Below are 23,425 nucleotides of genomic sequence, written 5' to 3' on the forward strand. Positions count from 1 at the left end.
GGTCCACCTGGGTGGCGTTGGCAGGAGGGCATCGACCCTCTTGCCCCACCCTCTCTCTATTCTCTTTTTTGCAGCAAGGGAGGGGCATCGCCCCCTTCCTGCTCCTCTTTTTAATAGAAGAGGGGTGTCATGTTTCCCCTTTTCAACATGGAAGGGGTGTCAGACCCTCTCTGCTTCTCTTTTTAACAGAGGAGGGGCGCCACCCCTCCCTGTTTCCCCTTTTGCTGCAAGGGAGATGCACTAAGTTCAAGCCAAACATATTCTCAACCAAGCTATGTCACAGGGACACGTCACTTTGGATGCAGCATCTAGGGGAGACAACAAGACCCATGGAGATACCACGCATCACATTATAACAAACAAAAGTACAAAAAAAGTATAATTGAGATGCACCAGCTCAAGCCTAACGTGTTCTCTACCATTCTGTCATAGGGACATGCCATTTTGGATCCAGTGGCACAGCTATAACTTATAGTGGAGATGCACTAAGTTCGAGCCAAACACATTCTCTACCAAGCTATGTCATAGAGACACACATTTTGGAGCCAGCATCTAGGGTAGAGGTATCAATGTGTCGGGTTTACCCAGACTCTACCCGAACTAAATCCTATAGGGTCCGGGTACAGTGATAAATAAGAAGACCTATTTAAGACCCAGATCCAAATCCGAAGGTCCAATTAATACATGAACCCGGGTATAGTTTGTGAAATTTTATACTAGACACGGTCCTTTTCTTTTTTCTCAGAGGAGGGGCACCGCCCCTCCCTGGTTCCTCTTCCCAGCATAGGAGGGGCTGACACCTTGTTCTTGTGTTCTCAGGACGGAGCTGGGCTCGGCCTGGTAGCCATGACCACTCCACCCTCTGTGTTCCCAGGATGGGGCCGGGCTCAGCCTGGTAGCCGAGCCCACCCCATTCCCTGCATTCTCAGATTGGTGTCAGGCTTGGCCGAGCATACCCCACCCATTGTTTTTCCTTTGTCGGTGGTAGCCTAACCAGCTCACTCGCCCGAGTGAGCTCGGTCCTCTCCATTTGTCGGCTCAGCGCACACTGACTCAAAGCATGGCTCAGCTTAGCGACGCGGGCCAGGGTCGGGTTTCACCCCTTGCAACCCAAATGCAACACCAACGCATACTGTTTCTTTTCTTTTTCCTGTAGCACGACAAATCATTTAGCGCACCACATCGATGCAACAGACTCCATGCGTGCACCGAGGCATGCACCACTTATCACTTACGCCAAAAACGTTAGCAAATCCGATATTCTTCAAGGTAGGGAAAAGTTGCACAAAAGACAATGGATCGACAATTCATAACACTTGTGAATTATATATATACATATAGGTATTTAATTTAAGGACGTAATTTTATGATCCTTATCGTCTTTTCTTTATGTTACTTTATCGTCGCGATATTACGTACACAGGCTACTGCTTACGCATTAAATTCAAGGACGCAGTTTTGCGATCATTGTCCTCTTTCCGTTATGTCATTTACTTTACGTATTTATTTAGCCGAGGTATAGTTTTATACCTCGTGCACTGCTTACATATTTATTTAGCCGAGGTATGGTTTTGTACCTCGTGCACTGCTTACATATTTATTTAGCCAAGGTACGATATTATACCTCGTGCACTGCTTACACATTTATTTAGCCGAGGTATAATTTCGTACCCCATGCACTGCTTATGCATTTATTTAGCTCAATGTGCGATTTTGCACATCAAGTCTTGCTTTATACATTGCTATCGCGCTATAATGTGCACAGACCTGCATTTATGTAATATATGTATTATTCATACATATATGTAACCTCGTAAGATATGTAATTGTGTATCCCTTCCTATCCTGTAGCATGCTTGCACTTTTACAAAAGACAGATTTACGCATGGGTGCTAGAATTTTAAAGAGAATGAAATCCTTGCGAGAATCCAGCATTCCAAAAATACGTAGTTTTGAAAAACAAGATTCAAGTACTTGAGGGTTGCTTATTTGCAACCAGGTTTTTCCCAAATCGGCACGATAAGAGGAAATGCTTTAACTTCGATTTAATATCCGATATAACCCAGATATCCCTGGTTGGGAGAATGTGTTTGGTTGGAGTTTCTTCTGAGAAACTTATACCCCTTTTATCGTAAGCAGTATCATGAGACATGCGTAGCATGTTGATACTATGATAACTGGATGAGAGATTCGTGGTGATCTCGAATAGTACAAATTATACAATGATATAAAAGTAGTTGGAAAAACAAAATCATGTCAAACTAAACTAAAATGGTTACATCGTTTCTTTTACGAAACATTGGAGTTGGGGTTTCTTTTGAGAAACCGTTACCCTTTTCATCGTAGCAGTACTATCAGACATACACGACATGTTAGTACTACGGTGATTTATTGAGAGGGTTACGATAACCTCCAAATGTGCAAAATGCACATCGTTGAAATCGCATAATGGTGATAATCGCCTTCATAGGCAAGATGCTCGAGCTGGTTTAAAAGACCAGAGCATATAGAATGAGTCTTCAGTTAAATAAAACCTGACATACACATTCACCTATTTGTTTTCGTCAAAGAAAATGATGGGATGATACAAAAATTTTGATGGACAGATTGTTAACAATCACCCTTTGGGAAAATGACTCGGTGTCCTCAGTCATGGCAGTTAGGTGATGGGATAGCAAAAATTATCCTAGGTGATAGATCCCATGAACTTCTGCAGAAGTTGGATGCATCATTTGCCACAAATGCCTTTGAAGAATCCTCTCTTGGTCACCGACCGTCTCCTTAAGAACAAACTTAACTAATTGTTTGAGGTATAAAAAATACATAGCATAACAAATTCACGAACAATCTAAATTGTTTCTATGTTTCGCTCATGTTCGTACCCTCAAGACAGTTAATATCGAAACAAAGTTATCATGTTCACTTTACTTATGTTGAATTGCATATCATGTATGAGATAAAGCATGTGTTAGAATTGTTTTAAATTGTTACTTGTGCATCTACCAGTTTTCCATGAAATTGACTCATCCTATGAGTACAGGCGATTGCAAAATGGCATCAAGATCTCACTATTTCTTCTGGCATTCTGTCACCTAAATACATCTTTTGGGTTTTGAATTTTGTATAAAGGTTTCCTCAGAAAATCTCATTTTGTATAAACTTGATATTATCTTTTAATGCATATAATTTTTAAATGTTGTTCCGAAGATGCAAATCCATTGTAAAATAAAAGCTTTACGGTAATGCACCCAAGATTTATAGACTTACCATTTCGAAAATCATTTTCGTTATTTTGCTAAAACAAAAACTCTTAAAAAGAAAACAAGTTTGAAATTTTGAGGCGTTACACTGCCACATGGGGTGGCTGTTCTTATAGGGGTTTGCTTAACCCCAACTTGCCTTTCAAAGTATATATATAAACTTTTTGTTCTAGCTCGCATAAACCTCACAAAGTTCACACATATTTCTTGCTAACTTCGCTTATACCTCATGCATAAAAACCAAAACACCGCAACCTTGGGCTGTTTTTGCATAATTTTTGATGATTCTTTGTAGTCCCAACCAGATGGTGACTTCATCCTCGATTATTCAAGAATCATCAACAGCAAATTTTTTCAATGCAGCTTTAACAACTGAACCAGATATTTCTTTTGTTTACTTATTTTTTTCGACAATTCCTATTCTTATATTCTATCCTCCAGTTTTGTTGTTTATATTTCCAACAACTCTTCACTTATGAATGAGCCTCTTCTCTTTCACATGAGGTAAGCATCCTCCATCCCAAACATCATGCTGTTGTGGATTCCACGCAGCCGTATCCCCATAGGTAGGTTTCCATACACAGCCACAAACTTCATAGCAAAATTTTATCTCAGTGCAATCAGCTCAAGTAGATCCAAAATTCGAAACTACTACGTGGTTCCACCCGAAGACTTCAGAGTTTTTTTGCCAAATCTCCTCCATACTCTGGTTAACTCCAAAGACACCCCTGATTTTGAACAGAAACCATATCACGTCAATGTATGATTATATTTTGTACAGGCATGACGGCCACACAATCTTCAAGCTGGAATTCAGCCAAAATTACTGAGGGTAGTTTTACATCATATGGATATTTACCAATCGCAGAGATAGAATTCACATTTCATTCTAATCCATCACTGATATACAAGTACGCCATCTGTCAATTGAAATAGCATTTGGCCTTCAGCAAAATAAACTGAAAAACACAAAGTTCAACAAGCATATTTCAATGATTTTTCACATCCGTACGTTTACAAGTCATGACAATAAAATTTTATTAAAAAAAGTGCTAGTGAAAACCCTTTACAATGGACCACACGTCCCAATATGTTTATTGGTGAAAAAGCACTTTATCTTCAGCAACAACGATCCCATTTCTTCGTTTCATTAGTGACCCCTATAAAAGAGATTAATATAGAAATCTTAACTAAACCAGTCCTATTTGACATTGTTTTCTCAGAGGCAAACAAGGATAACAAAGAAAAAAAAAAAGCACTCTCTAGCATTCAATTCATAGCCACCAAGTTTATATACAGCATTTAGCCCCCCCCCCTCCCCTTCCCTATCACCCTTTTACAGCGAACACGATTTATACTCAGGGCTCAGGATACATGTGACGTACACAGTGCCAATAGTATACCTAGACATTACCCTACCAAAATTGGCAATAAATGGTCATGGTCCAAATAATTTCCCTCCCATTTTATTGAAATTTTACCCGCTTGCTCCAGCAGCTGCAGAACCCCTTTCATATTCTCCCTGTTCTTCCTTTGCAAACTCCTCAATTAGCATTCTCTGCCGCTCTGTCAAATTCCTGAAAAAGGAGTGACATAAGGAACCATGCAACTACGAATAACAAGATAACTGAAGTGGAATCAGTGCTACGATAGAGAAAGAGACCATCAACAAACGGGCAATCAATTATATGCATATGGACTGCTGGAAACAGTGGACCTCAACTCTCAACGCCCACAGAATTCAAACAAAGAACGAGAAGGGAAATACCATAGGGAGCAGCCCTCGTTGGGTTTGAACAAAATAACACCCAAAAAGATGCATTACATTCTATCCTGAAAAATAAGAAAAAAGAAAGAGATACTTACGTTGGTATTGTAACATTAAAGTGGACATATTGATTCCCGTAGAAGGAAGAACTCCGTGTCTTGATCCCTGCAAGAATGCCCAAACATAGTCTCGTGAAGTACTTCTATATGGGTGCAAGGGGTAGAACGAGAAATAAAACACATTTTATTATCAATATGACCAATCAAATTGACAGAAAAATCTGACGAGTGTATTTTAACTCACCTTTTCCTTTCAAAACTACCTTCTGAGAATGCTGAGTGCCTTGCCGAACCTAGGCAACATAAAATGACAGGTTTCACTTTTGACAATTCTAAACAAACAATAAATTTTCCAAGTGTTTTAACCAATGACAATTCAAAATATCCAAAAATAAAAGTACGCCAAATAGAAATCATTATATCTACAACACACTCATCTGGCAGATTGGAACCAGGATGCAACCCAATTGGACCTGCAGGATGGGGTTTTGTCCAATCTGTACCCAATTCTCAAATAAATCCAGGCATTAGTATACTGCAGTCACCCATGTCATTCAAGGTATTTTCTGGGTGATCTTATTTCTCAGAGAGATTTTCAAAAGTTAGAAAATCTCGCAAAATCTAGAGTTTAAAAATATTGAAAATATATAAATAAAAAAAAGGATAAGAAAATAATAGACTTGCATGATTTTTCTTGCAAAATATAAAGAAACAAGATTTAGAAGGTTTGAAAATATAAAAGGAACAAAAAATAGAAAATGTATTCTTAAAATATTAAAAACATGAAATTTTCCAAATAAAAAATCATGATATCATCACGATAATATCGTTATCAATGTTGTCAAAAACTCATTTCAAGGCGTGAAAAGCGTTCCTTGAACCGAGGCGAATCCTCATATGCCTCGATGCGCACCTACAAAGCGCAAGAGGTTATGAGGCGTGCACCTCATGTGCCTCGAGGTGTGCCTCATATTTAAGGTGGTCAAATGGGGTCAAACGCTCCATTTGACCTGTTTTATGTCATTAAAAAAAAGAAACATGAATTCTCGTGAAAGGGAGAAGTTTTAAGGCAACGTCAAACTCTTTTCCCCTTCTCTCCTCCACCTCCTTTCTAAACGGCGAGGATTTTCCAACAAAGGTTTTCCGGTGACCGACGGTATTCTTCTTATTCTTCTCTTTCATTTTTTTCCTTCTTTCAGTTTTTTCCCTTTTTTTGTGCCCTCTATTCTTCTTCTTTTCTTTATTTCATTGTTCTTTTTTCCCCATCTTCTTTCTTCTTCCTTTTTCTTTCCCCTTTCTTCTTTTTTCTTTTCTTTTCATTTTTAATCTTTCATTCTTCTTTTTCTTCTTCTATGTTCTTTTATTCTATATATTTCTTCTTCTCTGTTCCTTCTTATTTCAGTCTTTTCCTTCTTCTTTCATGACCTCTGTTCTTTTCTTTATTTCATTCTTCTTCTGTTTTTCCCCATCTTTTCCTTCTTTCTTCTTCTTCTTTTCTTTTTTTCCTTTTCTTTTTCATTTTCTTTTGAATTTTAATCTTTCTTTCTTCTTTTTCTTCTCTATTCCTGTCATCTATCTTTCTTGATCCTTTTTGTTGTCAGTGTGTTTGATGAATGCCATGCATATACGTGTATGTGTGCTTTATGATGTGTGTGTAGGTGAACATGTGGTGTGCGTGTGCTCTGTTTGTATGTATTGTTTATGGCACATTGATGCTGGATTTTATAGATGGAGAAACATTCCGCTGACAATATGCAGGATTTAATATGATTTCATCTGAATCATGATATACTTCCCTGATATAGTTTACATATTGCAATAGTTTGCTTTTCAATTTGTGTAAAGAAAAATCAACTATGATTTACTGTAGATTCTTCACTTTATCCAATTATTCATTAATAGTACATAAATGAAGCATCTTTATTTTGTTTTTTTCATTTGGTTTATTTTTTAATATTTTTTGTGAAGCTTACGCTTTACGCCTCGCTACGCCTCAATGCTATTCACAACATTGATCGTGATAATATCATAATATTTTAAGTAATGGTGATATTCTGAAAATATAGCGATAAACTGTAGATAACATTGGCTGACTTGATATTGGCGACAGAGGTGACACTAGTATAATGATATTAAGCCCAATAAGCCCCAAATATATAGACACCAATACATGCCACATTAATACATATGCAAGAAAAAGTTACAATGCAGATAAGCTTGATACGAAACAACAATTCTTAAAAATTAGGACATATACTCTCTCTCTCCCTATATATATATATATATATATATATATATATATAAGGCAATAAAACATGAATATCATCTAAGTGCAAACTCTTGAAAAATAACTCTGGAACACTATAATAAAAAATGTCAATAATAAAACTAAGTTGAAATTGAAATAAAATGTAATTGATAACAAATTTAAAAGAAAAACAACACAAGTGAATACAGAATAGGTAATGAAGTCATAAAAGGAAATAAATAAAGTTGATGACATCATGACACAATACTGACTGTGTTGGACACAGGTTTGACTATGTCCATAAAGTGCCTGGTTTCCTAGTGTCATGTTGTGCCGGACACTGGTTTGACTTATCTGAAAAATTCCTGATGTTTAACAATGATATATAGAAGCAGGGAACGAAGAAAATAAGTAGAAAAAATAATAATTTAAGAATTTTTTCTACTTAAATTGGAAAACTTAAACAGAAATCTGTCATGATTCATGATAATGTCACAATATTTTCAAGATATTGAAGATATGAGGTTGTGCAAGCGCATTCACCACAATAATACCCTTAACATATTCAACAATGGCATGGTTATTTGGTAATATCGATTTGACATGATCAAGGAATTTTAAAAATTTTATGAGCAAATATTTAAAAAATTGTCTTTTCAAGGTAAAGTTAATAACTGTCATGCACACACTGTTAAAATGTAAACCCAAAGATCCCATTATATATATATATATATACTTTTATCATAATACCCGAACAGGGTATTTCTGTAATTTCCAGTTTTACGCATATTCCACTTGGAATATGCTTGTATTTATTTTTTCCCTTTTTTTCTTTTTCTATTTCACTTTTTATTTTTATTTTTTTATGTCGTTGTCGTTACTTGGAGGGCTCCCAATAGAGTCGTTGGGGGCTCCCAACGACTCCTTTGGGAGCCCCAAGGTGGTCCCTTTAGCACTTGTATAAATAGGGGTGTTTCCCCATTGTATTTTCCAAGCTTGAGAGTCTCAAGCATTGCCCTCTTTCAATAGATACATGCCTTTGTGCATGTTTGCTTATTTTTACGCATTTGTGCGTGTTTGTTCAAGTATTGTGTGAGAGACTTTGTGCACATCTTTTGTAAAGTATTTGTGCTTGTATGCGTATTGTCTCTTTGTAGACATTTTTACATGGTATCAGAGCTTGGCTGGACATTAAAGATCGTGTGAATCTTCGCTTTTCGTGTGCCTCAAAAAGTGTGCCTTTAAATGTTTGAAGATTGAAGTGGTGGATATTCTTCCTTCAATATTTTAGTAGTGCTTTACGACAAGACTCTAAAATCTCATTGTAGTACGTATTTCATCTTTCATCTTTCTTCTCTAATGGGTGAAAAAGAGTCTGTGCTCTCGGTTTCAAACTAAATGGCTCCAACTATCACGTTTGGGCTGGGAACATGAAGGCTCATGTAAAAGGGAAAGATCTTTGGGGTTTTGTGCAAGGCACAATCCCGGAACCGGAACCAAAAATCACCGTAATGAAGGAAGGTGAAATTAAGATCCTTGAGGGGGAGGAAAAAACTAAAGCCCTTGAAGATTATTCAAAGAAACATGATGAATGGGAGATGAAAAATTTCAAGATTCTTTCTTGGATTTTTTCATCGGTTGAAACTAAGATTAATGCCAACATTATTAAATTAAAGAAATCTTCAGAAGCTTGGCATTATCTTGAAAAAATGTATACTTCAAGAGACTTGTCACATAAGTATTACCTTCAAAAGAAGGTTCTTACTCTCCTTTAAGGCGATATGACCATTAGGGAATATTTTGCCGAGCTTTCTTCTATTTAGGACGAGCTTGCTATGCTCGAACCAAAGTGGAGCGGAGAGGCGATTGAACTTCGCCATAAACAATTAGAAGAAGATATATTCTTCAATTTTTTAAATGGGCTAAGGCCCAAATTTGAACAAATAAGGTCCTCTCTTTTATCGTCTTTTACTCCCCCTTCTCTTGAGGATGTTCTTACCAAACTTAGTGGGGAAGAAACCCGTATGGGTATAAGTAAGCAAGGGTCAAATGTGCGTGCGGTTCCTTCTAACTCCGAAGACAATGATGGGGTCAATGCGGTATCTAGACCCGAAAATAATCTAAGGGCCTATCGGCCTACTCATTTTAAGAATCAAGGAGGAAATAGTGGACAAGGAGGAAAGAAGGATTATAGTAAGCTTGTTTGTCATTTTTGTAAAGAACTGGGGCATATCAAACCTATATGTTCAAAGAAACTCCTTGCCATGGCTACCACTGCTCCACCGCAAAAAGAGGAGACTTCTTTGAGTGGATCTCTTTCTCTTAACCAAATTATGGAAGCTCTCCAACCTCTTCTCAAGGGAGCCATTTCAGGAGCTGTTGTGTCCACCTTCTCTCCTCCAGGTAAAACCTCTTGGCTTTTGGATTCGGGTGCGTCTTTTCATATGTCCCCAAGCATGTATTCCCTTTCCGAATATTAAAAAAATATTTCCCCATCTTTTGTTTGTGGATGGGACTTCTCTTGAAATTAAAGGCGTAGGCAATTTTGAAACTCAAAATTTTTTTATTCCCAAAATTAGATTTATACCTAAACTAAATTTGAACCTTCTCTCTCTGTTTCTCAACTCTCGGACCATGGGTGCGATATTAAATTTTCTTCTAATAAATGTTTAATACAGGATCGCCGGTCCGGAAAATTGATTGAGGAAGGCTCTAGGAAGGGAGACTTATACTATATGGACTCTTTTCAATTTCCAAAAAATTCTTTTTGTAATGTTGCTCGACATAAGGATATAAATGTTTGACACAAAAGACTTGGTCATCCTAATATCACCAAGTTATCTTATTTATATTTTGCTAAAAATCTTTGTAAAAATACATTCTCTTGTAATGACTGTATTCTTGGAAAAATGAGAAGTATGCCTTTTGAACAAAGATCCATGTTTACTTCTGAACCCTTCGAAATCGTTCATTCGGATGTTTGGGGACCGGCACTAGTAGTTTCAAAAGGAGGGTTTTCTTATTATGTGATTTTTGAGGATGATTTTTCTAGGTATTCTTAGATTTATTTCCTTAGACATAAACATGAAGTTTTTTCATGTTTTAAATCATTTCATGTGATGGTTAAGAATTAATTTAACAACAACCTAAAGATATTCAGAAGTGATTCTGGAGGAAAATATTTCTCTAATGAATTCAAGAAGTATCTTGAAGATAGTAGAATTGTTCACCAAAGGTCTTGTCCTAAAACCCCTCAACAAATTGGGTTGGCGGAAAGAAAACAAACATATCATTGAAACCACTTGAACCCTTCTTATATCCCAAAATATTCCTAAAAACTTTTGGGCTGAGGCGGCTCTTGCTTCTGTGTACCTTATAAATCATTTACCATCTAGGAATTTGGGTAAAATCTCTCCTTTTGAAGTACTATATAAAATGGAACCTGATTATAATCGATTACGAGTCTTTGGTTGCAAATGTTTTATTCTTAAAGATAAGAATGATAAACTTTCTCTCAAGGCCATTCCCTGTGCTTTTCTTGGATATTCCGAAACTAAAAAAGGGTTTCAATGTTACGATCCTATAAATGATAAGTTATATGTCTCAAGAAATACAACTTTTTTGGAAAATGAGAGTGGCTTTGAAAGAAATGATTCTCACCACGAAAATGTTGATTATTCTTTCTTATTTGACCTACTATCTAGTGATGATGTGTCTAGTGATGATGAAATATCATCAAATCATGATAATAAAGTAAATATTGATGAATTTAACTCACCCAATATTCAAGGAGATAGAACTTCAAATGACCCAATAACCTATTCACGTAGAAATTGAGATACTTTCAGAAGTGCTATTGAGCAGTATAGTGAGTCTGTTCTCACTTATGATCACAGACCGTCTGAAAGAAATAGGAAACCTCCATCTGGATGTGTCTCCTTTGATTCTTTTTCACCTAAATATAGGGTTTGTCTTAGTGCCATCCATTCTTATTTTGAACCTAGAAACTTCGAGGAAGCCAAACAATGTGTAGAATGGCAAGAAGCTATGAAAAATGAACTCAGAGCTCTTAGAAAAGCTGAGACGTGGGAATTTCAAACTCTACCTGTTGGAAAGAAAATTATAGGTTGTCGTTGGGTATTTAAAGTTAAGACTAAGAGCGATGGATCTCTGGAAAAGTATAAGGCTCGTTTAGTCGCGAAAGGGTATGGGCAAGAATATGACATTGACTATGAAGAGACATTTGCTCCCGTAGCTCGAATGGTTACAGTCAGATGTTTTATCACTATTGCATCTATTAAAAAATGGAACATTTTTCAAATGGTAGAAAAATGCTCTTCTAAACGGTGGTCTTAATGAAGAAGTGTATATGGATGCCCCACCAGGTATGAAAATTCCTAAAGATAAAGTTTTTCGCCTTTGAAAAGATCTCTATGGGTTGAAAAAGGCACCCAAAGTCTGGTATGACAGATTTAACATGTAATGATGGAAAATGAATTTTCTTCTTGTTATACTGATACTGCATTATTCATTAGAAAATCTGATGCAGAGATTATGATATTATTACTTTATGTTGATGATATACTAATCACAGGTGATGATGTCGAAGGAATCAAGGGTATTAAATCTGTCTTAACTTCGAAATTTGAAATGTCAGACTTAGGTTTTTTGACATATTTTCTTGGAATTGAGGTTGCTTATTCTCAACATGGTTATTTTCTATCTCAGACTAAACTTGCTTGTGAGATTATTGACAAGTCAGAAATATCTGATGACAAAATTTGCGAAACCCCTGAAATAGTGGGCTCAAAAATGAAGATTGATGATGAGATTCCTCTGACCGATCCTACTCTTTACAGGCAACTGGTAGGCTCGTTGATGTATCTCAGCATCACTGACCTGATTAGACTCATGCAATCAACATTGCTAGTCAGTTTCAGCATGCTCCCACAACGGTTCACATGAGTGTTGTTCTTCGTATCATCAAATATCTAAAGGGAACTGTAAATAAGGGAGTATTTTTGTCTTCCTCTTCTGAATTAAAGTTAATTGCTTATACTGACTCAGATTTGGGAGGTGACCCTAATAATCGTCACTCCACCACTGGTTTCTGTGTTTTCTTAGGTGAGTCTTTAATTTCTTGGAAATGTAAAAAGCAACAGAAGGTCTCTCCGTCCTCCACCGAAGCAGAATATAGAGCTATGGCGTCTACCACCATGGAAATTGTATGGATTCAGCGTCTTCTAGAATATATGAGAATTTACATTGGAGAACCAACAAAGTTATGCTGCGACAACAAAAGTGCAATTTATATTGCCAAGAATCACATTTTTCATGAGCGAACAAAACATATAGAGATGGACTGCCATTGTGTCAGGGAGGAATACTTGAAGGTCATTGATCTCTCGTATGTGACGTCTGAATATCAGTTGGTGGACTTCTTCACTAAAGCACTTTGTTCGCCCAGGTTTCACTTACTTCTTGGCAAACTTGCGGTTATCACACCGTAAGTTTAAAGGGGGGTGTTAAAATGTAAACCCAAATATCCAATTGTATATATATATATATAGAGAGAGAGAGATACATATACATATACTATATGTATATGTATCTCTATATATATAAATATATATATATACGTTTATCATAATACCCAAAAAGGGTATTTCTGTAATTTCCAGTTTTACGCATATTCCACTTGGAATATGCTTGTATTTCATTTTTTATTTTTCTATTTCACTTTTTATTTTTATTTTTTTATGTTGTTGTCATTACCTTGGGGGCCTCCCAATTTTGACCGTCCTTTGGGAGCCCCAAGGTGGTCCCTTTAGCACTTGTATAAATAGGGGTGTTTCCCCATTGTATTCTCCAAGCTTGAGAGTCGCATTGCCCTCTTTCAATAGATACATGCCTTTGTGCATGTTTGCTTATTTTTACGCATTTGTGTGTGTTTGTTCAAGTATTGTGTGAGAGACTTTGTGCACATCTTTTGTAAAGTATTTGTCTTGTATGCGTATTGTCTCTTTGTAGACATTTTCACACACACGTGCACACACACAAAATCCACCTGTAATTATATCAAGAAATTTGCAAATTAATGTATTATTATATTCCTAAAATAATAAGAAAGGATGTGCATATCCCAACAAACATCAGTAGCACAGAAAATGATAGGATAAATGGGACTGTACAAACCTTCAGAACAACATCCCCTGTAAGGGTTGGAACTTGAATTGTTCCTCCCAGAATCGCCTGCAAAAGAACAGTTCACCAAGCAGATAAATGATATTAGTCTGAAAGAAAATTCAGAAAGCTGGCACCCAAAAAGAGATATCTACTGCACATCAAATTGAACCAGGTAAGTAATTAATGCATATATGGCCGAGCTGATTGCTGAGCATAAATTTAATATATACCCACATTAAATAATGATCGCAAGAAAACCACATACTCAAAATTTTCCAAATCTGTAGAGGACAACTAGCATCACCCCACTTTTTGTTAGCTCAGAAGAAAAACATGATTTAGATAGTGTCTGGCATTATTTCACGCTGATACCGGTAATATTTGAATGTTGTTTTATAACAAAAGAACAATAGTACCTGGGTGACACCAATTACAGCATCCACATGAATATCAGCACCTTCTCTACGGAAAACTGGATCTTCACGGACCTGCGAATGTATCAAGCAATCAGCACAGAAGCAACTCAACTTTAACACAGTGACAATAAAATCATCAACATGCTGTTTCACCTTGATTGTAACATAGAGATCACCAGGTTGATCACCATCAGGATCAGCCCCACCACTTCTAGAGACCCTTAAAGTTTCATTATCATCTACTCCTGAAGGAGTTACCAAAAATGAATCAAGGATCATTCCATAAGCAAGACACTTGAACATTTGACTGTGATGTATTGAGCGGTCTTAGACTCCAAGACACTTCTCTTGGAGAACATGACTTCATGGGTCAAATTGTAAAGGCACACTGATCATCATGTGCTATTGCTGATAAAAGGATACTTGAACAGTCTCAGATTGAGTATCACATAGCGTTGTTGCTTCCAATTCATATTTTGCCAAGTTGGTTAAGTAATTTTACTTCTTATTTACGATGACAGAAGGCCAATTAGGAATCTAACAACACATAAATTAGAGAAAATGGACGGTCTGTGATTCTTTTGATAAATGAATCTATTTTGGCTCTTGCAAAAAAAAAAAACCACTCGTGTAAGATTTGTCGCACCAATGTGTTGGTTGAAGATGATAAAAGATACTACACTTGATCTTAGCCAAAAGGCCGAGAAAGGTATCACTTAGTTCAAGATGAGTAAATCAATATGACAATCTGCTTCAAATTTAGATGTTCAATTAATGGGCAATATTAGAAAATTCAAAACCTAATAAATCTTTTTATCAAACACTTAAAAGCATGAATTTATTGTTAATGTATACACATATAATGTAAATATATATATTTATATGTGTTTACATATGTATGTCTATACATATATTGTTCAGGGGCATTTTAGTCCTTTCACATATATATTCAAAATAAGTGTATTTTCATTTTTGTTCTTTTTTATTATTATTTACTTTTTGTATTTATTCCCAGCCTTGAAGGGCTTTTTGGAAAATGGGTAGAGTCGTTGGACCCTACCCAACGGCTCCCTAGAGCCTTTCCTTTGTATATAAAGGGGTGAGACCCCTCTCGCTTGTTATGTATTCTCAAAGGGATTATTCCCCAATAATATCCATTATTTTCATGTGTGTTCTCAGCCCTTAGTGGCGCATTCTTGTGTTTTCAAGTATTGACCCATAAGAGGCCAATTGTTCTAAGTGTTCTCTTGCCTATAAGTGGCACACCAAGGCATATACTTCAGTTCATGACATGGAATCCGAGCCTATCGACTTCTTAGTGTTATGTATTTTGAGGTGGTGTGAAGATCGGGCTTTGCCTCATGAAACATGCCTACTAACTTTCTTGAAGATAGGTCTTCTTATTGATGCATAGAGACATTGGAGATTCAATAAGAGTGAAAGTTTGCTCAAGTATTTATTTTTTTCCTCTTTCTTTTCTCTTGCTTTGTATTCTTTGGTTTTATGGCCCAAAAAGAAGTGGTGACGGTAGATTCAATAAAATTTGATGGAAAGAACTACAATTTATGGGTTACCGCCATCAAAAGAATCCTTATTGGTAAAGGATCGTAGGAATATGTTGATGGTTCCACAGTAGAACCACAACTCACTCTTACAAAATCCATTAAAAGAAAGGATAAAACCATTAAAAAGGAGGTTCTTAAAGGAGAAAAAAAGGAAAAAGACTTTATAGGTTATAAGAAAGCTTTGAAGGAATAGGAAATTGCTCATGCCAAGGCACTTTCCTTATTTATGACAAGTATGAACGAAGTGCGGGTACGGATGCAGGTGTGGATACGGGCACGAATGCGGCACTTTAAAGAAACTTGGGTGCAAGGAAGGTATATATATAATTTTTAATAGTTTTAAGTTAACACTACATGTATGTGCGTGCATTTATGTATTTATATATATAATATAGATACAATTGGACTTGGTTAGGGTTAACTGAATCTACTTTTAGACAGATATGTCAAAGTGTTGTAGGATCGAGGCAACGAGCACTAGAGGGGGGGTGAATAGTGCTTTTAAATAACATCTTTGGAATTTTGAAGGATTTTGAGATTCGCAGAACAATCACACAATAATTTATCCTAGTTCGGTCTTCCTGACCTACATCCAGTCCCCAAGCAAAACCCGCTTGAGATATCTACTATCAACTTTGTGTAACCACAAAAACATACAGACCAAATCCGGTCTCACTTTCAATAACAACCCTACTGAAAGTAAACAACTCCTTTAAACTAAGGAGTCATTTTCTTTTACAGAAAAATATTAGTAAGCAAACTTACAATCAACCTACGAGCCTTTCTTATAAATGCAGATGAAATGCAATTGGCTTCTGAGGTTGTTCAAATACTCAACTCACGAATTCACTATCTCTCAAAATAATTTGAGTGAAAAACTGGAGTGAAAATATCGAGTGAGAAAATAAATGCTTGCATGAATAGGAGTGAAAAGCAAAGAATCTGATCTTTGTAATTCAATGTTTTTGAGTGTGGAATTCACTCATATTTATAGTTGAAAGATTTCATACGTTGAGGGTATGAAAAGGTGTAAAAAACAGTCACTTTTGAACGGTCAATTCGTTTGAAAAATGAAAAGACACACCTTTTAAAAGTTTCAGGAAAAAATGGCAAAATTAGTCGACTGGAACAGTAGTTAGTCGACTGAAATCAAATATTAGCGGACTGACAGTTATCGTCAGTCGACTACTGAGTTTAACATAGCCGTTTTAAAATCTGAAGTTTGAAAACTTAGTCGGCTAAAAAAAAGTTAGTCGACTGATAATATCATCAGTAGACTGAAAAACCTTTCAGTCAACTCCTGCTAAATTTTTCTGAAAACACACATTTTGTCCGGTCGACTAGGAAAACCTTCAGTCGACTGCTACTAAATTTTTCAGAAAGCAGACATTTTGTCCGGTCGACTAAGAAAACCTTCAGTCAACTGTTGCTAAATTTTTCACAAAATAGACATTTTGTCTGGTCGACTAAGAGTCGATTAGTCGACTAATTCAGAAAGTTGACGTTTTAGCTTAGAAAAATTTGGCGCGAAAAAGTTGGTCGACTGGTGAGTCTGTTAGTCGACTAATAAACATGAAAGATTAAGTAAAGAGTTTTCTAAAATGATTTTCATCAAGGGTTCTTTTAGAAAAGTTTTTCTAAAGATTTTTTAGGTGAAATGCAATTGAAATATGCACTCTAAGTAAGGCTCTTACAAGAATCTAAGACATTTAATGAAATTTACATTTGCACACTAGTCTTCAAAGATTCTTCATCGAATTCTTCAATTCTTGTCATCTTTTTTCATTGCCTTAGCTGAAATGCAGTTGATTCACTTGTTCATCATCAAAATCTAGTTCGAGAAATGTCATATACGACTTCATTATCGTAACAAAATGGACCTCTGTGTGGTTGACTTCACTTGACACAAAGGAAGTCGTGTCAAAGTGACGCACCCGCATGGGTGTGGGTGTGGGTGCAGGTGCGGGTGCGGTGCCTGTTAGATGAGATAGTGTAAAACTATTTTAGAGTTTGAAAGAGTCAATAAAGCATGACTCTTCATTAAACAAACATATACTCAATGCAACATTGAGTTTCAATGAAAGCTCCAAGACAAGATACACAATTGTAAACAAGGTGACAAAAGTATTAGAGAATACTTTGGCTCTTTAAACAAGTTGTGGGATCAAATGGCTAAGTTAGAGCCCGTTTGGGAAACTCCCAATGATGCTGAAACTAGAAAGAAGCAAATAAACAATGAGTAATTCTTTCAATTTATGAGAGGATTGTAACCCGAATTTGAACAAATGAAAAGGAACATCGTGCATAAAAGACAAGATGAGTTTCCTCTTATTCAAGATGTTTTAGCTCAAATTTGCATGGAAGAGACTAGATTAAGGTCTCAAAATGAAGCAAAAGAGGCTAAGGCCAATGTGTTGGTCGTTTCAAAACGGGGTGCCAACACTCATACATACAAATCCTCACACTTTTATAAGAATAATAATTATGGGAATAATCGTGTATGAAGAAAATGGAGATGGAAACAAAATATGAGATTTTTTTTGCCATAATTGTGGAGAATCAAGACATATTAAACCATTTTGTCTGAAATTCAAGAACAAAGATGAAAATAAGGTTGCTTTGGTTGGTACTTCACAAGTTAGACCAAGATTCTTAAAGTAAATTAATTTTCAACATGTCTCTTTCTCAACTCATTGAAGTATTGCAACCTCTACTCAAAGGATAATTTGTGACCGGTGTCGTCGTCTCCTCCTGCAGGTATAACTTCTTGGCTTTTAGACTCGAGTGCATCATTTCATATGACATGATAAATCTATATTTTCCAATTGTAGAAGTTCTACTAATAAAAGAAATGTTTGCACTGCCGATGGAACCTCTTGATATTAATAGAATTGAAAATTTTGAAAAATGTCCCAGTTTTAGTATTTCTCAAATAAGATTTGTTCCAAAACTAAATTTAAATTTATTTTTTGTTTCTGAAGTCATTGATCATGGATGTAAAGTCTACTTCACTTCTAACCAATGCTTAATACAAAATCTCCAGTTCGGGAGGCAGATTGGGAAAGGGCATAGAGAAAGAGACTTGTACTATATGGATCACTTGAAAATTCATGTCAGATCTTTTTGCCTTAACGTTCAAAAATTGGATAAAGTTTTGTAGCATAAAGACTAGGACACCCTAGTATATATAAATTATCCAATATTCCTCATTTGAGGATCTTTTGTAATGAACAAATCTATTGTTCTGATTGTATTGTAGCAAAAATGAAATCAATTCCATATGACATATAGTAAATCTATACTTTCCAATTGTAGAAGTTCTACTAGTAAAAAAATTGTTTGCACTTATGATGGAACCTCTATTGATATTAATGGAATTGGAAATTTTGAAAAATATAGTTTTAGTATTTCTTTTTTGGTTCATATCGCTGACCCCAATTGTTTTGGGATGAATGCGTAGTTGTTGTTGTTGTTGTATAGTTTTAGTATTTCTCAAATAAGATTTATTCTCATGGATGTAGAGACTTCTTCACTTCTAACTAATGCTTAATATAGGATCTCTAGTCTGGAAGGCAGATTTGGGAAGGGCATAGAGAAAGAGACTTGCACTACATGGATCAGTTGACAATTCATGTCAGATCTTTTTGCCTTAACGTTCAAAAATTGGAAAAAGTTTTGTAGCATAAAGACTAGGACACCCTAGTATATATAAATTATCCAATATTCCTCATTTGAGGATCGTTTGTAATGAATAAATCTCTTATACCGATTGTATTCTTGCAAAAATAAAATCAATTCTATATCAAGAGAGGTCTTTCTCTTCTACTAAACTGCTTGAACTAATTCATTTTGATGTTTGAGATCCAGCCCTTAGTTGCCTCAAGGGAGGATACACTTATTATGTTATTTTTGTGAATGATTACTCCCGGGAATATATTTTCTCAAATATAAATATGAAGTATTTGAGAATTTCCAAAATTTTCATAAGTGATAAATCTTTTAAAGTCCAAATATCTATTTTTCATTTTGACTTACATGTCCGATGACTTTCATCAATATCTAAGAAAAAATAGAATACTTCATCAAAGGTCAGGTGCTAATATGTCATAACAAAATGGTTTGGCCAAAAGAAAGCATCGACACATAATAGAGACCACTAGAACTCTTCTCATGTCTAAAAGTGTTCCCAAATATTTTTGGGCTGAAGAAGTTCTCACCTCCGTATATCTTATAAATAGGCTATCTTCTTCAAAAATTCAAAATCTTTTACCATATGAAAAAAATTATAATGTCTCTCCTGATCATCCTAGACTAGGGGTCTTTGGGTGTAGATGCCTTGTTCTCACCTATAAGAATGATAAATTATTTTCTAAAGCAATTCCATGTATTTTCTTAGGACATGGATAAATCCAAAAAGGATTTAGGTGTTATGATACTAAAAATAACAAACTTTATATCTCTAGGAATGTCACATTTCTAGAACAAGAAAATGGTTTTGACTCTGGCTCATCCAAAGATGAAAGTGAATACAAGTTTTTAGAAATATTCCCACTAAATGAAGACATTAATAAGATAACTTGCAACGAATCTCAAGCTACTAAGCCCTCACGATCATCTCAATGTCATTCAATATCAAAGAAGACTAGATAATGAACAACTAAGTGCTTTTGAAAAATATTTAACCATAGAAGAACAAGAAAACACAAGAATTAGACACTCAGAGAGACCACGTAGAGTTCCAGGTAGATTTTTGCCATATGAATCTTTCGAACCTCACTATAGAGCTTGTTTAGCAAAAATTTATTCATACTTTTGACCTTCCACATATAATCAAGCAAAGGACTATCTTGGGAATTGTCTGATATACCAACCAACAAAAAATCAATAAGATGTAAGTAGATTTTTAAAGTCAAAACTAAAAGTTATGGATTTCTAGAAAGATATAAAGCTATGTTAGTCGCTAAAGGATACACTAAAAAATATGGCATTGACTACGATGAAACATTTGCTCTTATAGCACGTATGACTACCGCTAGAATTCTCATAGCCATAGCCTCTCTTAGGAAATGGCCAATTTATCAAATGAATGTTAAAAATGCATTTTCAAATGGTGATTTAAAAGAAAAAATATATATAGATCCACCCCCTGAATATAATGTTCCTAAGAAAAAAGTTATACGCCTTAAAAAGGCATTGTATGGTCTTAAACAAGCTCTAAAAGCTTGGTATGATCGCTTTAGTTCTATTATGCTTATTGATGATATGATCATAACTGAGATTTTTCTTAGAGATTGAGGTTGCATATTCTCCTTGAGGGTAACTATTGTCTCAATCCAAATTTGCAGTTGAAATTATTGACTGGTCCGAAATTACTGATGACAAAAAAGTAGATACTCTAGAGGTGACAATAAATGCTAAGTTGAAGATTGATAATGGAGAACCTCTAGATGATCCTACTCCATATCGATAGATGATTGGAGCATTGACGTATTTGACCATTACCAGACTCGACATATCACATGCAGTTCACACGTCTAGTCAATTTCAGCATTCTCCTACCACTGTGCACATGAGTGTTGTGATGCGTATTTTTAGATATTTGAAAATTTCTACTTCTAGAGGATTATTTTTATCTTCATCTTCTCTTAATTTAATTATTTATTCTGATTCTGACTAGCGGGGGACACTCAAATGACAAACGTTCAACTACTGGTTTTTGTATTTTTGTGTTTTTTTAAGAAATTCTGTGGTTTCATGAAAATGTAAGAAGCAACAGAAAGTATCTCTCTCCTCCACAAAAGGCGAATATCGAGCTATGACAACTACTACAACTGAAATTGTATGGTTGAGGCGTCTTCTCAAAGATATGGGGGTATTCGTGACAGAGCCATCAAGACTAAGATGTGATAACAAGAGTGTCATCTACATTGATGGAAATCACACCTTTCATGAGCTGACTAAACCTATTGAGATGGACTATCATTATGTTCGCAAAGAGTTTTTGAAGAAGACCATTTATCTACCATATGTCACTTCAGAATATCAGCTTGCAGACTTCTTCACAAAAGTATTGCCCTCCCCAAAGTTTCACTTTTTGTTGGACAAACTTTCAATGATTCCAACATAAGTTTGAGGGGGAGTGTTAATGTATACACATATAATGTAAATAAATAAATATATATATATATATATATATGTGTGTGTGTTTAAATATGTATGTCTATACATATATTGTTCAGGGGCATTTTAGTCCTTTCACATATATTCAAAATAAGTGTATTTTCATTTTTATTCTTTTTATTTTTATTATTTACTTTTTTGTATTTATTCTCAGCTTTGAAGGGCTTTTTGGGAAATGGGTGGAGTCGTTGGACCCTGCCCAACGACTAGAATTCTAGGAGTTGGATAGGTCCCAACAGCTTCCTAGAGCCTTTATTTTGTATATAAAAGGGTGAGACCTTTGTCTCTTGTTATGTATTCTCAATGGGATTATTCTCCAATAATATTCATTATTTTCATGTGTGTTCTCAGCCCTTAGTGGCTCCTTTTTGTATTTTCATGTATTGACCCATAAGAGGTCATTTTCTCTAAGTATTCTCTTGCTCATAAGTGGCACACTAAGGCATATACTTCAGTTCGTGACATTTATTACCTCGGCCCATAGCAGAAGCTTTAAGGGTCCAAGTATTAACTTGTACAACATAAGCATCAAGTGTTCAGACAAAGACATGATTGGTTTTAATGCAAGCACAGGACAGCCTTAGTGATCTTCAAGGAATTGCTACTAACCAACATTCAACCAGCCTAATGAATGATTTTTGGTTTGTCCTATTTGAAAGCCCGCTATGAAAAGTTGTCTTAACTTATTGATGCATTGTAGAAACTTATGCATACTAAAAAAACAATAGAAGATTGTTCCTGGTGATCATCTCCAGTCATTACAGGGAACGAAGCCACTGCATCTTAAGACCTAATAGATGATGATTAATGAGTATTGGTCACAACAGAACTCTACTCCTTTTTGTCTATCAAGGCAAAGAAATATCCCTTCTATAACATTATTGCTGTGGATGACTTCTTTGGCCTAGGTTAGCTTCAATTTGTTTTTCTCAGTTTTCAAATAAAACTGTCCATTTTTGTCCATTTTAAGCCAAACATTAAACGCATAAAAACATATATTGGCCACAATAACTATGCTGACAACCAGCAGGTTTGGTTTGACATATTTACAGAGCTAAGAAAGACACATGGACCAAAAACTGTGCACATGGAGGAATGACACCAATTCACCAAAATAACAACAAAAAGAAGACTTTAAAGCATAGGGTACCAGAAAACAAGTAGATTGATCACAAGGATGTGAAAAATAAAAAATTGTAAAATAAATGGCAAAAATAGATGAAGCACTATGTCACAGAGACTCGGCCAACTGGGTGCCGCACCCGCATCGACGCGACGCGGGTGGGAGTGTGGGTGTGGCACCCGGTGCGGTCAACCTGACCATGGGTGCAGTCAACGCACCTAGGGTCATTTATGTCCAACTTTTGAACTATATATATATATATATATATATATATATATATATATTTATTTGTCACACCCTCGCACCCAAGTTTTTTGAAAGTGCCGCACCCCGCATCCGTACCCATGTGACAGATGAAAAATAAGCAGAATAATATCATAGTGAAAAGAGACCTTTCATGATTCAAATGCATGAACCCATTGAACAAGAAAGAAAACAAACAGGAAAACTACATCTAAAATTTCAAATGATAACTCTGTTATACCTGCCATAATATCTAGCTTGACTGATTTTGATCCTTTAACAACTCTACCGCCTTTGCACGTCTTGCAGAAGCTCTATCATGCATACATAATACAAGTTAGAAACATAAAGGAACAAGAAACTCCTACTAACATGTC

The 23,425-nt window shown here is 35.7% G+C and overlaps 1 protein-coding gene and 1 pseudogene across 1 annotated transcript in view; both read right to left on the reverse strand.

Annotated features, from left to right (window-relative positions):
• Positions 1–4,273: 4,273 nt before the first annotated feature.
• The window catches only part of LOC149817082 (chaperone protein dnaJ GFA2, mitochondrial-like), a 63,486-nt gene continuing 44,334 nt past the window's right edge, over positions 4,274–23,425 (reverse strand). Inside the window, exons 13-19 of the mRNA XM_089987210.1 lie at positions 23,290–23,362; positions 14,091–14,182; positions 13,938–14,009; positions 13,531–13,587; positions 5,332–5,380; positions 5,127–5,193; positions 4,274–4,837 (exon numbers count right to left, since the gene is read on the reverse strand). Coding sequence (XP_089843336.1) covers positions 4,738–4,837; positions 5,127–5,193; positions 5,332–5,380; positions 13,531–13,587; positions 13,938–14,009; positions 14,091–14,182; positions 23,290–23,362 — 510 coding nt within the window. The 3' untranslated portion in view covers positions 4,274–4,737. The remainder of the gene's footprint in view (positions 4,838–5,126; positions 5,194–5,331; positions 5,381–13,530; positions 13,588–13,937; positions 14,010–14,090; positions 14,183–23,289; positions 23,363–23,425) is intronic.
• Positions 14,525–14,650, reverse strand: LOC149817083 (U2 spliceosomal RNA; annotated as a pseudogene).

The sequence above is a fragment of the Nuphar pumila genome, chromosome 14 (genome assembly GCF_984573655.1).
Source record: "Nuphar pumila chromosome 14, dmNupPumi1.hap1.1, whole genome shotgun sequence".
NCBI lineage: Eukaryota > Viridiplantae > Streptophyta > Magnoliopsida > Nymphaeales > Nymphaeaceae > Nuphar > Nuphar pumila.